General features: G+C 35.1%; 1 protein-coding gene across 5 annotated transcripts in view; it reads left to right on the top strand.

The window, feature by feature from the left end:
• CCDC171 (coiled-coil domain containing 171) overlaps positions 1-16,632 on the top strand; it is a 501,148-nt gene that overhangs the window by 434,164 nt on the left and 50,352 nt on the right. For all 5 annotated transcript variants that reach the window (XM_020969724.2, XM_020969718.2, XM_020969719.2 and 2 more), the window contains one exon: positions 2,437-2,589. In XM_020969724.2, the coding sequence (XP_020825383.1) occupies positions 2,437-2,589 (153 nt within the window). The remainder of the gene's footprint in view (positions 1-2,436; positions 2,590-16,632) is intronic.

Below are 16,632 nucleotides of genomic sequence, written 5' to 3'. Positions count from 1 at the left end.
TTAGCATTTGTCAGAGGCAGTATTTGAACTCTGGTCTCTCCAACTACAAGACTAACCCTCTGTCTGCTATATCATACTGCTTCTCTCCTTGTTGATAGATTATATTTATTTTTGAAACTCTTTTCTTGTTCATTTATTTACGAGGAAAATGACTCAATCTAAAATTTTTGTTGTCAATTCTCTCTATATCTTTGATGTCAGACTTTTTCAGAGTAATGGTGTTAATTTAAAATTGATTCCAATTTTTCCTAGTCGGTAATTTCTCTTTGTATTTTAACTATATTGATTTTGTTCTTGCAAAATCATCTCAATTATAGGCAATCATGTTCTAATTTTCTATATTATCTTTTGTAATGTTCAATGGTATCTCCCTAAGATTGTAAGTTGCAGAACCGATGCTAGTCTACATCAAGAAAAGATGTTTCCTCACTAGGAGTTCTGTACATCAGTAAAAATCACATATCTGGTAAAAAAAAAATCTCCTTTACCCCTTTTTCTTGTTGTAAATCCTTTCCCTAACCATTGCTGTGGAAAATACCTCCTTCAGTTCTCTAATTTTTTGTAACAATATGCCCTTCTATATTGAGATCATCTATCCGCTTCAAGGTTAGTGTGGTATATGGTATAAGATCTTGCTCTAAAATTATTTTCTGTTAAACAATGATTTTAAATTTTTCTCATTTTCTCCCAAAGTTCTTGTTGAATAGTTACTCCTTTCCGCATTCGTTTCTGTTCTTTGATTTACAAAGCACTAAGTTACAAATGTATTAATTTGTCAATGAACAAATGTTTGTGAATCATCTACTATGTGACAGACACTGTGCTAGGCTCTGGAGATTCAAATCTGAAAAGATATGATAGTACCAGGTTATTAAGGTCCGAGAATGACAATGAAGAGATTAATTCCCCTATCCACTATGGCTTTCAACTAGTCATATTGTTTTTTTCACATATGTTAATTTATTCATTAGATTAATATTTAAGATTGTTTCTCCTATTCCTTACATCTTTTTTTATCTAACCCTACATGCTTTGACTTGGTCTTCCAAATGGCACATCTTCTCAATATTTAACCATAAATCATGCTTCTGCTTCTGTTTTAAAGCTTTTGCAATGAGCCTTCCTTTTTTTGGGAGACCTTGTCACCTTTTTTTCTTGTCCTCACCAAAACCAGTCTTCTCAATCCCTCAAAACATTGCTTATACTCATTTTCTCAAAAAAACTTTCCCAGGCTGACTATATCAGATGCCAATTACTGGAGAAATTACCAGAGCTCCTCTGTCACAATATATATTGTCTGGCTGTTGTGGTCATCTTCTGTTTTATATAAACTGTTACAAATGATATGAAATGATACATGTTTAATGGTGGTGGACTTATTTGAACCTGTATTAGATATTTTGAAAGGCAAGTTTTATATTATGTGATACAGTGGATAGATCATTGGGCCTATAGTCAGGAAAACCTGAATTTAAGCATAGCCTCATACACTTATTGGCTGTGTGATCTCAGGCAAGTCACTTAAACTATCTGCCAAAGTTTCCTCGTCTTTAACATGGGGATAATAATAATGGCATCTACCTCTTAGGGTTGTTGTGAAATGAAATAATATTAATAAAGTGGTTTGCAAATCTTACTTAAACTGCTACAACAAATGCTAGTTATGGTGATAATAATATGTTTTGTTGTTGTTGTTGTTGTGGATGATGTATTTTTACCTAAAACCCACTTCAGCTTGCTTCATAAGGAAAAACTAAAAAAAATTAATTAGTCTGTTGTAATAAAGTCCAGTAATACCAATAGTTTTATACTGTTAGGTTTCATATGAAGTTACCAGAAAATGTGGGATCATTTAAGTTCTCTGTGCTATTAGCTTTATTATCAGCCTGATCAATATTACATAGCAGAAACATTACTCTCTGATAAGCATGAACATAATTACATTTTCCTAACTATATTGTAATAAAGTTATTTCTACTAAATATGTGTTCTTTTTGTTATAAAACATACTTTTCAAGGTAAACTAAATTTTTTTTACCAACTCAGCTCATTTTAATATATTCATGTTAATATCTATCTACTGTATGTCTCTTAAGATAAAAATTTAGGTTAAATTGTAATTTGCAGTTAACTCTAGTAAAAAAAAAAAGTATGTCAACTTTTAATACTGCATTCCAAATTTGAAAACAATACATCAAAGTACATCTTATTAAAATACTTACTTTAGAAAAAAGTTTCAATGATTGCAGTCCAAACTTTCTGAAAATAGATACAAGTGCTCTCAATCTAAAAGTTAATGTTTTGCTTTATTACTTTCAAGAAAGATGAAAACTTGTTTGTTTTCAAATTTTAATGACTCCTCTTTCAAATTATGTAGATTCTCCTTTGGGGACAGTTTTATTTGAATTGTATGTGACACTGTTTTTATTTCTTTAGGCTATGATTAAAAGTTTCATGGATGTCTACCAACTTGCAAGCTCTAGAATTGCTACATTAGAGAAGGAAATGACATCTCATCGAAACCACATTTCAGCTCTGAAATCAGAGCTCCAAACAGCTTGTCTACGTGAAAATGAAAGTTTACACTCAGTAAGTCTGTGTTCTATTCATCATAATATCCTTTTTGTATGTGAATCATTGTCTCATTTACTTTTGTGTTTTTATTTTTGGTAAGATCAATGGTCAAAATGAATAATTTAGGGTAAATGGATAACCCAGTAAAATAAAATTATTAGCATGAAGCAACCTTTCAAGAGAGAATCAAGTGGTTTTTTTATTGCATTTTTGTATAAAGATATGAGTATTATTATTAGTTCTAAAATATAGCATCATGATTTCTTTGTGTTTGGCAGCAGAACTGATATTAGGATTTGGTAATATGCATAGTTAAAACATGAAACTGTCTGAAGTTTCAATGTGTCCCATTAAGACAGAATATTATTAATTATGTGTATAACCAAAATGGTAATTAGAACATGTGATTATTCTCGGTAGGAAACTAGACTTATCCATAATACATGCCTAGCTAAAGATGCATGTTGTGATTCATCTATATGATTAAAATTCAGTTTCAGGAATCATTTTATGTTTAAAATTTTAACCCATGATAAATTTTGTGATTACTTAAGACTAGCAAAATAATTCTTCAGGTTTTCAGGATATATTTGGGGAATTCTTGAACATATATGTATTTATGCCCAGTTGAAAAAAGGTAAAGGTTGAAACCTTTTATTTCTCTGATGACAGATATGTCCATAATGAGATTTATAGTTTGGCTATTTATGTGTATGTGTGTGGGGGAATTACTTGTTCTATTTTCTTCTTTTTAAAAAATTTCATTGCAGAAAAGACATATGTGGCTTATAAGGGGGGAAGGGTTTCCTTTTGACATTCATTTATTGACCCATTTTAAATGTGTTTATGTGAGGAAGAGAGTCAGCATTAAAGTAAATAAAATAAATATATAAGAATGTAGGTGTTTGGTAACTAAGCTTTACATTTGTTTGTGAGCCTGTTATACATTCATATTCATTTCTGGTTGAGAAACTACTGAAAATCATCATTATCACAAGAAACCAAAGTAAGAAGAAAACTTTCGCATCAATATTTGAAGTTAAACATGTGTCACTCTATATGGCCTTTCTATTAAATGTTAAGAATTTATTCTCTTCTTTTCCTTTATCTGATTAAAGCTGTTTTGTGTCAGCTTTGTTGGATTGCTCCTTTTTCCTGAGTTTATTGTTGTTTTTATCATTTAAATCAAAGGTAATGTCTAAAAGGGGAGAGCTCACAGAACCCAGAATTATATGATCTATTAAGGATCCATCTTATACTTTCCAGATAGGCAAAGTAACCAAAACATGTGGAAAGAGGTCCACTGAAGCACAATTAGTGTGTATGTGAATTGAGTTAGCCATTCAGCAAAGCATTTGGATTATATCCCCAAAGTCACTAAACCAATGATACCACTACTATGCCTTTACCTCAAAAAGATCAAAGAAAGAGGAAAAGGACCCATGTGTACAAAAACAGAGCAGTTCTTTTTGTTTTAGTTAAGAACTGAAAATTAGAGAGATACTTATCAATTTGGAAATGCCTGAACATATCTTGGTATATGACTGTAATGGAACCTTATTGGGTCATAAAAAATGAGGAAAGGGACAGTTTTGGAGAAATGTGAAATTGTTGCCTGTTTGAAGTGAGTAGAACCAGGGTAATAATTTATACAACATTGAAAATAAAATAAAAGACTTAATAACTCTGATCAGTGTATAATGACCAGCTCTTACAGAGGACCAATGATGAAGCATGCTACCTGTCTCCTGACATAGAAGTGTTGGACTCAAGGTGTTCAATGAGATGGGTATTTTTAGACAGTCAGTGTTGGAATTGGTTTTGCTTGACTGTGCATATTTATTTCAATCATTTTTTCCCTCAGTTTTTTTGGTTGGAAAGGTGTGAAGGAAAGACGAGCTAACAATAGGTTTCCCCATTTACCCCCTCAAAAAGAAAACACTATTATTGAAGCATTTTTTAAAATGCACAGAACAGAAGGAGAGGGGGCAGCGAGGTGGTACAGTGGATAGAGCACCGTCCCTGGAGTCAGGAGGACCAGAGTTCAAATGTGGCCTCAGACACATAACACTTACTCACTGTATGAGCCTGGGCAAGTCAATTAGCTCCATGGCCTAGCCAAAAAAAAAAAAAAACAAAACCAAACAGAAGGAGAGTTAGAAGGAAAAAACAGACAAGCAGAACACATCTCATCAGTAGCCTCTACCTTTCTGATTAGACCTTCTGACTAGAGGGCAGGGCCACAAGCCCCAGAACGTATGTTTGAGGAACATTTTTTTTATACTTCCCAGCACTCACTACTTTTGGTTTCTTTGGAAGTCTTCATCATGCCCTCACATCAGCTACCTTTCTCCATGAAGTTGTTAGCTCCTTGAGGACAGGGACTGTCTTTGTTTGTATTTGTATAACCAGCACTTAGCACAATACCTGGTAACATAGTAAATGCTTAATAAATGGTTATTGACTATTGACTGTATTCTACTTTGTATTGGAAAATATTCATTTTATTTGATGTTAAGTCCAGAATAATTTTTTAAAAATAATTACAGAAGCTGGGTTGAATCCTGATTTTGATATTCATCCAACCTTAGGGAAGTGACTTCATTTCTCTACTGTTCAGTTTCTACGTCTTCAAAATGAGATGATGGACTCAATTATCTCTGAACTCCTTTCCAACTTTAAGAGTCAATGTGCCAGCAGATTGGTATTCTGTCTACCTCACTGACATAAGAATGACTTCTTAGCAGCCTGTACAAGAGGCACAGAGAGGCCAATGGATTATCATGGTTGAGAAATAATAAGTAGGCTGGTCTGTACATGAAGGATCAGTCTGGAAAGAGAGACTAGAGTCAGTTTGTAAATTGTAATTGCCCAACAGAGAGATTTGTATTGTTTGCAATAGGGAACCCCGAAAGTTCTTTTTTCCCCTTTTTCTTTTTTATAGTGAACTAATTTTATTCAATGTAAATGTATGCTAACAGCATATACAGGCATATTATAAACAGATACACATGAAATGATTGACTGATTAGTGCCTTGCAGATGAGGGTTCTTTTCCAGTTACATACTGCTAACCTCTTTTTCTGTATCACCTTCTGGATGTTTTGTAGGAAGCTCAAACTCAACATGTCCAAAACAAAACTCACACTCCCTCCCTCTAACCCTCTTCCTTCTCCTGGCTTCTCACTTTCTGTTGAAGGTACCACTGTCTTTGCAGTCATCTATCCCAGGGCCTCCACTGGGTGATTCATGCTTTGCTCCTATTCTCATATCCAGTCAGTGACCAACTTTTATCACTCCTTTCTTCACCACATTTTTCATGCCTGTCTTCTTCTGTCCACAAACACAACCACAATGCATCACTTCTTACGTGGGCTTCTGTAACTCCCTCCCTGATTCTTGTCTTTCCCCTCTCTAACTTTAACACATAGTAGCCAAAACAATCTTCCTAAGACACAGCTCTTACCATGGCACAGCTGCTCAGAAACCTCCAGTGACTCCCCGTTACTGGCTAGATAGAGTTCAGAATCTTAACACTGGCAACTAAGAGTCTGAATTGGCTAGCCACAGCTTTCTCGCCATCTCCAGGCCTACGTAAACAGCCTGGTTTATCTATCATACTCAGGATATTCTTGGCACTTCTCCACTTTTGCTCATGCTGTGTTATTTACCTGAATACCTTCCCCTGCTTCCCAGTCACCTCTCTTCTTAACTTATTCAAATCCTACATGTTTTCTGTTTCTTCCCTGACCATTTTTGTCTACAATTATTTCTCCCTTCTCTACATCAACAGCCATTGTTCAAGCCATTCATTTGGAATTGAAGTAGCTTTATTACATGTCATCTTTTGCAGTTTTTAATTGTTTTTCAACTTATGAGTTTCAACTTATTAATGTATTTCACATATTTATGATTTGTCTTACCAACCAGATTATAGACTTTTGAACAGAAACTGAATTATATTCTTTTTAATTTTTCATGATGTTCAATCCATAGTAAACACTTGACAACTTTTGTTTATTTTCTTTAGAATAATAAATAGAATGCTAGAGTTAGATGGTAGCTTACAAGTAATGGTTGTAAACTGTGACTTATAGATGGAGATACCAAGGTCCATAGAGACGAAGTGGCATGTGCAGTATTTGTAATGTAAAGGAAAATACTATATTGGTAATTTACATTAATAATTATTTATTAAAGGAAACATTTTGTATCTGTAAATGTAATTTCATCCACGTGGGTAATTCCTAGTGTGGACTGCCTTCTACCTTGATGTGAATTGGCAATTCTTTTGTAATTTACAGTCTTAGAAAGTTGCTTGGAGGCATTTAGAGGCTAAGTGACTTTCTCATGGTCGTATGGCTAGTAGAGTCTGAGGCAGGACTTGAAACCAGGTCGTTCTGACCCCAAGGGTAGCCCTGTGTCCATCAGACTATGTATGCTTTCTCTAAAATGGAACATGAATTACTTAACTCATTCTACCTCTCTGTACCTCAATTCCCTCTTCTCTAACAGGAGATAATTGTATTAAGTGATCTCCAAGGTCCTTTCCAGGTCAGAAATTTTATGACTCAGCGAACAATCCATGACACTTTCAAAACAAAAGTATATAAATCAGAAGAATGCTAAATAAAGAAAAAGATTGGTTCAGCTTTTTAAGAGTAGGTCTACTAAGCCCAAAGAAGAAACCAGGTATTCTGAGAACCAAGAAAGAAATAGACCAAGCGAATTCATGGCATTGTGGTTTTTAATAATTGAGTAGAAAAATGTGTTAACATGGGAGTGAAACTTTGGGAGCATAAGAGACTCCTAAGTACAAAAAGACATACTTTGTTTATAATTGGACAGAGATAGCTTTACTTGGCTTTCTCTGCTCAGTCTATTCTCAACTGTTTTAAGCAAAATCTTAGATTTCATTATTGGGTTAACACATTTTGCTTCTCAATTATTAAGCACCACAATGTCCTGATTCAGTTGGTTTGTTTCTTTCTTGGTTCAGAGAAAAGTTAGTTTCTTCTTTGATCTTCTTGGAACAACTTCCCTTTGGAATAGCCTGAAGCAATCCTCCCTTCTTGATGAGAGTAAAAGCTCTTCATTCTCCAGCATCCTCTCCACTCCGGTTTTCTCTTTGGAGCAAGTCTCCTCACCTGAACTTTTGAGCTCCCTTTTAAAATAGATTCACTCTGGTTCCCTCCATCCCCAACTGCTAATTTAATCTTGAGTTTTTAAATGAGTTATATTCTTACCCTTTCTCTACTTTAGCATTTCAAAGATCCTTGGTGAAGTTATGACAGCTTGATGTTGTCCTTTAATTTTTGCTTAAGTAGTGGGGATAGTTGGTTGTTTTGACTTATCTACACTCCCTTATGATTGCTGACCATAGTTAAATTCCATTGCCAGGCTTATGTTTCTTACTTTGAAATTTAAAATTTTTGAAGGCTTCCTGATTTCATGAGTGCAGGCATGTTCTCCATCCATGCACATGGCAAATTTTCCTCACTTTCACGTGCTTCATGTCTCCTACGTATATTTTATAATACAAACCCCAAAAGTACACTAAGGTCTTCTGCTTCTTTATAAATTTTTAAAATACCAATCCACCACTTTTTTCATCCATTTTTTTTATCTTTCAGTTACACTCAATGGCCAGCTCATCTCATTTTCGTTCATACATAGCCTCAATAAAAAGCTTTTAAAAATGTTCCTTAGTAATTAGTGAATTTGTAGATTGTGCCTATGTTGACACTTTTCTCAACATAATTGTTACTGTCCTCATTACAGGTTCTTAGCACATCAAAAGAATTTGCAAAAAATCAACCATTAGCCTTGAGTTTTGATATGTTTTATACCATTGTCTAACACATTGTGTATACTCAGCAAATGCTAAGTAATGACTAATGAAAGTAATTTCATTCTATAAGAGTTCATTATACAAGTTCATCATTAATTGTAACTATGCTCTACTGTATCTGCATTTACCTAAAGGGACAGATTTTTATAGATTTAGAGCCTGAAAAGTTATCTACCCTAACCCATCATTTATAGCTGATATAGACTGAGACCCAGAGAATTTTAAGTGACGTGCACACCTGCAACAAGTGACAGAGACAAGATTTGGATTCGGTACCTTCCCTGACTCTTCATCCAGGACACTTCCCATTATACTGTGCTTTCATATTGTAGAACTAAAAATCATTTAATGTTTGATTCCTTATTTTTGTTATATATTCATTTCATGCTTAGCAGCATACAAATATTTCCAGGTTTTTCTGAAGTCAGCCTGTTCATCATTTCTTATAGCACAATAGTATTCCATTACATTCATATACCACAACTTGCTCAGCCATTCCCCAATTGATGGGCATCCTCTCAATTTCCAATTCTTTGCCACCACAAAAAGAGCTGCTATGAATATTTTTGTACATGTGGGTCCTTTTCCCATTTGTATGATCTCTTTGGGATATAGCTCTAGAAGTGCTATTGCTGGGTCAAAGGGTATACACATTTTTATAGCCCTTTGGGCAAAGTTCCAAATTGTTCTCCAAAATGGTTGAATCATTTCACAACTCCACGAACAATGCATTAGTGTTCCAATTTTCCCACATCTTCTCCAACGTTTATCATTTTCCTGTTTTGTCATGTTGGCCAATCTGATAGGTGTGATGTGGTACCTCAGAGTTGTTTTGATTTGCATTTCTCCAATCAATAATGATTTAGAGCATTTTTTCATATGACTATAGATGGCTTTAATTTCTTCATCTGAGAACTGTCTGTTCATATCCTTTGACCATTTATTATTTGGGGAATGGCTTGTATTCTTATAAATTTGACTTATTTCTCTATATATTTTAGAAATGAGGCCCTTATCAGAGAGACTGGTTGTAAAAATTCTTTCCCAATTTTCTACCTTCTTTCTAATTTTAGTTGCATTGGTTTTGTTTGTGCAAAAACTTTTCAATTTAATGTAATCAAAATTATCCATTTTGCTTTTCGTAATGTTCTCTATCTCTTGTTTGGTCATGAATTCTTCTGTTTTCCATAGATCTGATAGGTAAACTATTCCTTGCTTTCCCAGTTTAGCACCATTTCTATTGATAGAAACTGATGTCTTATCTACTTGATGGTGTTGAGGACTTTGGTGGTGAAAACTTTTTTTTTTTTTGCTAGGCAGTGGGGTTAAGTGACTTGCCCAGGGTCACCCAACTAGTAAGTGTTATGTGTCTGAGGCCGGATTTGTTAACTCAGGTCCTCCTGAATCCAGGGCTGGTGCTCTATCCACTGTGCCAGCTAGCTGCCCCAGGAAAACTTTATTTTGGGAGTCTTCAGTTACAGTAGCTACTGAGGAAGTAGGGCCTGCAGCACCTGCAAGTAGTTTCCCAGTCACATACCTACAAAGATCACTCTCTTCTAAGATGACTCTAGGGGCTGGGTCGAAAGCAGGGATCATAGTAAGGACTCTGCTGTTCTGGAATCTCTAGGTGTCAGTTTGTTTATAGTGGAGGTGAAAGAGATGGAGAATCTCTTCTCTCTAAGGGTGGCTCCATTCAATAATGGCCACTTTTCTGTAGAAAATAGTACCAAGAAAGAAACAATTCAGTTATGATGGAGCAATAGTCAGGATAACACAAGATTTATCAGCTTCTCTATTAAAGGATCAGAGGGCTTTTAATATGTTATTCTGTAGGCTAAAGGAGCTAGGATTACAACCAAGAATCATCTACCCAGCAAAACTGAGTATAATCCTTCGGGAAAAAAATAGATATTCACTGAGATAGAGGACTTTGAAGCATTCTTGATGAAAAGAGCTGAATAGAAAATTTTACTTTTAGATACAAGACTCAAAAGAAACATAAAAAGGTAAACAGGAAAGTGAAATCATAAGGGACTTAATAAGGTTAAACTGTTTACATTCCTACATGGGAAGATGATATTTGTAACTCATAAGACCTTTTTCATTATTACGGTAGTTAGAAGGATGTGTGTGTGTGTGTGTGTACTACACACACACACACACACACACACACATATAAATTAAAATTAAGAGAGGAATGTACTGGGAGAAAGAGAAAGGGAGAGGTAGAATGGGGTAAATTATCTCACACAAAAGAGGCAAGAAAAAACTTTTAAAGTGGAGGGGGAAGAAAGGGGAAATGAGGGAGGATGAGTAAACCTTACTCTCATCAGAATTGTCTCAAAGAGGGAATAACATACACAACTGGATATAGAAATCTATCTTACTCTTCAGGAAAGTATGAGAGGAAGGGAATAAGAGAAAAGGGGGATGACAGAAGATAGGGCAGATTGGGGGAGGGGTAGTCAGAAGCGAAACACTTTTGAGGAGGAACAGAGCAACAGAAAGAATAGAATAAACAGGGCGGGGCAGTAGGATGGAGAGAAATACTGTTAGCAACAGTAATTGTGAAAAAAAAATTTGAAGCAAGTTTCTCTAATAAAGCCTCATTTCTCAAAAATTTATAAAATTTATAATTTATAAAAAATTTATAAAAAATAAGAGCCATTCCCAAATTGATAAACGATCAAAAGATATGATCAGTTTTCAGATGAAAGAATCGAAGCTATCTGTAGCCATATGAAAAAAATACTCTCACTATTGAATGCAAAATAAAACAATTCTGAGGTACTACCTCATACCTATTAGACTGGCTAATAGCACAGAAAAAGTAAATGACAAATGTGGAGGGAATGTGGGAAAAATGAGACTTTAATACACTGTTGGTGGAGTTGTGAACTGATTCAACCATTCAGTAGCGCAGTTTGGAACTACGCTCAAAGAGCTATAAAACCATGATACACTCTGAGCTACTAATACCACTACTAGGTCTGTATCCAAAAAGAGGTAAAAAAACAAAAAATGACCTATATGTACAAAAATATTTATAGCAGGTCTTTTCTGGGGGCAAAGAATTAAAAATAGAGGGGATACCCCTCAGTTGGGGAATGGCTGAACAGTTGTGGTATGTGATTGTGATGGAATACTATTGCATTATAAGAAATGATGAGCAGGGTGCTCTGAGAAAAACCTGGAAAGACTTGCATAGGCTGATGCAAAGTGAAATGTACTGTGTACAAAGTGAAAGCATTATTGTAAGATGATCAGGTGTGAATGACTTAGCTATTCTCAGCAATACAGTGATCTATGACAACTCTGAAGGACTTATGATGAAAAATACTATCCATCCCCAGACAAAGAACTGATGGTGTCTGAATGCAGATGGAAGGATACTTTAAAAAATTTTTTTATTTTTCATGAGTTTTTTTTTGTTTATGTTTTCTTTCACAACATGACTATTATAGATGTGTTTTGCACGGCTACACATGTATAACCTATACCGAATTGTTTGCCTTCTCAATGGGGGGTGACAGGCTGGAGAGGGAGGAAGGGAGAGAATTTGGAACTCAAAGCTTTAAAAATGAATGTTAAAAATTGTTTTTACATGTAACTAGGGAAAAATAAAATGCTTTAAATAAAACATCAAAAAAGGGGGGGAAAAGAAAAAGTAAGACTAGAACAATGATTTAACAAAAAATGACTGCCACGATAAAGAGCTATTTTAGTGCACAAATCCAGAAGAAAAAAACTAACTCCAAACCATCTACAAATAAATGACTACCCCCCCACCACTAAAAAACACCAAATAAACAAACCAAAAAACTATAATGTGGCCACAAGGTCAACTAGAATCCTGGAAGAAATGAAACATAATTTTTTAAAAAAAGAATTAAAATGATAACTATGAATGAAATGAGAGTACTGGAAGAAAGACTTAGAAATGAAATGAGAGTTTAAGAGAAAAGAAAAAAAAATTAGTTCAAAAAGTATAAATAGTAGACTCTAGAATGTATCAAATAGAAATCAATGACTCCATATGCCAGGAACATAGATAGATAGATAGATAGATAGATAGATAGATAGATAGATAGATAGATAGATATAGATATAGATTTTTTTTTTTTGCTTAGGCAATCGGGGTTAAGTGACTTGGCCAAGGTCACGCAGCTAGTATCAAGTGTCTGAGGCCAGATTTGAATTCAGGTCCTCTTGACTCCAAGGCCAGAGCTCTATTCACAGGAATAAATATTAAAGCCAAGTCTGTGATGGTTTACTTATAGAATGCTAAAACATCAACTAAAGTTTATTGAACCATTTAAGAATTTCAATAAAGTAATTGGACATAAAGTAAATCTACATAAATTATCAGCATTTCTACGTATTACCAAAAACCTGTCAGGAAGAGATAGAAAGGGAAATGTCATTTAAAAAACAACAGAATAATAAAACACATTCAAGTCCACCACATGGCAGTGGTGATGGGGGTGTTCCTACCCAGACACTGAGGACCTATGTAAATACTGCTACAAAATATCCTTTATTGCAATAAAGACAGGCTTAATTAATTGGAGGACTATTAATTAATAGAGAGTATCAGTTAATTAAAATATATTTCTTTACTGTGCTAGAAAAATAATAAAATTAATTTGGTTCCCAAAATGGGCGATTCTGCCCCATGGGGAGCTATGTAATGCTCCATGGGGATGGTAGTAGCATTGGGTGTAATTGGGGGATGTTAAATAAAATGATGGGTTAACCTAACCTAACTCCAGGAGGATGCTGAATAATTTATTTTGAAAAGGGAGTGGTATGCCCAATAAGTTTGGGAAGCTCTGATTCAGAGAAACAAAAGTTCAAGATTCTCAAGGGAAATAGTAAAAAAAAAATTAGGAAGGAAGCAGATTTCAAACCACACTCTAAAAAAGTAATCATGAAAACGATTTGATATTGGTCGAAATAGAGAGAAGTTGATCAGTGGAATAGATTAAGTACACAGCATACAAAAAAATACGAATCAAATAGCCTAGTGTTTGATAAAACTAAGGTCTCCTATTACAGGGGTATAGATTCACTGTTTTACAAAAACTGCTCAGAAAACAAGAAAGCAGACTAGCAGAAATTTAGTCTGAGCCAATACCTCATGTCATATGCCAAGATGATCTCCAAGTGGATTCATGACTTGGATCTAGAAAGGTCACCTAATTAACAAAATAAAGGAGCACAAAAGAAATTGCCTTTCAGATATGTGGATGGGGGAAAGTTTATCATCATCATTATCATCATCATCAAGCATGACAGTGTCTATATAGTGCTTTAAAGTTTACAAAATGTTCTACAAATATTATTGCATTTTATCCTCATAACACCCGAGAGGTATTATGATCATCTTATGGAAGAGGAAACGGAGACAGGCAAAGTTTAAGTGGTTTGCCCAGGGTTATACAGGGTTATAGCAAATTTTGAGGAGGGATTTGAATTCAGATATTCCTCAGTGCAGGTCCATAACAAGGGATAGAGAAGATCACAGAAGTTAAAATAGACAATTCTGATTTCATAAAATAATTTTTTTGCATAAACAAAATCAATACAGCTACAATAGAAGAGAAGAAGGTAACGGGAAAAATTTTCTACAATAAGTTTCTCTGATAACTATTTCAAATCTAAAATATATAAGAAATGAGGGGGCAGCTGGGTGGCATAGTGGATAGAGCTCTGGTGTTGGAGTCAGGAGGACCTGAGTTCAAATCCAGCCTCTTCAAATCCAGACAATTGACATTTACTAGCTGTGTGACCCTGGGCAACTCACTTAATCCCCATTGCCTCACCAAAAAGCAAAAAAATAAATAAAATAAAATATATAAGAAATGGATTCAAATTTATAAGAATAAGAGCCATTATCTAATTCATAGATGGTCAAAGGATATGAATTAGCAATTTTAAAGGAAGAAATCCAAGCTCTCAGCAACCAAACTTTTTTAAAAGTTCCAAATCACTAACAGTGAGAAAAACTCAAATTATAATAACTCAACAAAGTTGACAAATAGGAAAAATGACAAATGTTAGAATGACTGCAGGAAAAACAGGCACATTCAGCAGTGCTGGTGGAGTTGTGAACTGGTCCATTCTGCAAAGCAATTTGGACAGTGACCCCAAAGTTACTAAACTTTGCATACCCTTTGACCCAGTGATATGACTGCTAGGCCAATATACCAAAGAGAGAAAAAAAAATACAGAAATATTTTTAGCAGCTCTTTTTGTAGTTAAGAATATCTAGAAACTAGGTGCTACCCACCTCCTAAAAGAGAAACTATGGTCTCCAGGTACAAGATAAGACATAAAACTTTGGACCTGTGTATTTATTTTGCTTGACTTTTCATATTTGTTATGAGTTTTTTTCTCTAGTTTTGTAATGAAAGTGGAAGGAGAATAAATACTTGGGGGTTTTTTTTGTTGTTGTTTTTTGGTGAGGCAGTTGGAGTTAAGTGACTTGCCTAGGGTCACACAGCTAGTGTCAGTTGTCTGAAGTCATATTTGAACTCAGGTCCTTCTGACTCCAGAGCTGGTGCTCTATCTACTGTGCCACCTACCTGCCCCATAAATGCTTGTTAATTGAAAACAAATCATGTTAAAGAATAAAACAAAGATACTCTGACACTAATCTGCCTTTCCAGGTTTATTATACATTACTCCTCTTCACTCATTCTACAATCCAGCCAACTTGTCCTTCTTGCTGATCTTTAGGCAGGATCCTCTGTCTCCTCTTTCTGTGCCTTTGTGCAGGCCTTCCACTGTACTTACAATCCAAGATCTTCTCACTTTCATCTCCTCTTTCTGTGCCTTTGTGCAGGCCTTCCACTGTACTTACAATCCAAGATCTCACTTCCATCTCCTCTTTCTGTGCCTTTGTGCAGGCCTTCCACTGTACCTACAATCCAAGATCTCACCTCCATCTCCTCTTTCTGTGCCTTTGTGCAGGCCTTCCACTGTACTTACAATCCAAGATCTCACTTCCATCTCCTCTTTCTGTGCCTTTGTGCAGGCCTTCCACTGTACTTATAATCCAAGATCTCACTTCCATCTCCTCTTTCTGTGCTGTTGTGCAGGCCTTCCACTGTACCTACAACCCAAGATCTTCTCACATCAATCTCCTCTTTCTGTACTGTTGTGCAGGCCTTCCACTGTACTTACAATCCAAGATCTCACTTCCATCTCCTCTTTCTGTGCCTTTGTGCAGGCCTTCCACTGTACTACAACCCAAGATCTTCTCACTTCCATCTCCTCTTTTGTGCCTTTGTGCAGGCCTTCCACTGTACTTACAACCCAAGATCTCCTCACTTCCATCTCTTAAAATCCCTAATTTTCTTCAGAGCTCAATTTAAATTTTACCTTCTTAATGATATCTTATGATAGTCATCTCTCCCTTATCAAATGTTAGTGGGGTTTTTTTGTTTATTTTTATCTTATTTTTAATAATTGTTTATTGATTGATTGATGTAAGATCTAGGAATCAGAGGATAGAAACTTGGTAGAGAATATTTGGAAAAGAATGAATTGAATCAAGTATAAGTCAGTGAGATTGACTTTGACCTCTAGAAAAGTTCTAGGATGCATTGAGATATTGTTAGTGAAAAATCTAGAACGTAAAAGTGATGATATAAAGCCAACATGGATTCATCAATACCAGACTTCCATTTTATAGGGTTATTAGAATGACAAATCAAGGGAATCTATAGATATATTTAACCTAAATTTTAGCAAAGCATTTAATAAAGTATCTCCACATTATTGTTGTGGACAATAGAGGGCTAGATGATAGTATTTATGTGAATTCCAAACTGGTTAATCAGCTTAAATGAGGTGTCCAATGGAGTACCTCAGTGGAGTATAGCTTTGTGCTGTTTGACATTTGTGGCACTGATTTAGATAAAGGCATTGATGGCATGTTTATAAAATTGTAATTAACACAAATCTGGAATGAATATCTAGGTTGGATCACCAACAACATGATCCAGAGAGACTAACATATTGGGGATAAATTGTAGCTCACTTCAATGAAATTAATTTCAAAAGTAAAAGACTAGGGAGGTGTAGGTAAGCAGCAGTTTGAAAAAAATGGCAGTTTTAGCACTTTGCAAGGTGGATAAGGGTCTACTGTGTGATGTGACAGGCAAGAAAGTTCGTGCAGCCTTAGGCAGTATTAATAGAGA

This window comes from Phascolarctos cinereus, unplaced genomic scaffold, assembly GCF_003287225.1.
Source record: "Phascolarctos cinereus isolate Bilbo 61053 unplaced genomic scaffold, phaCin_HiC Scaffold_4;HRSCAF=312, whole genome shotgun sequence".
Classification (NCBI taxonomy): Eukaryota; Metazoa; Chordata; class Mammalia; order Diprotodontia; family Phascolarctidae; genus Phascolarctos; species Phascolarctos cinereus.
Note: the sequence above shows the minus strand (reverse complement) of the source record. Positions and strands in the feature narration are given on the sequence as shown.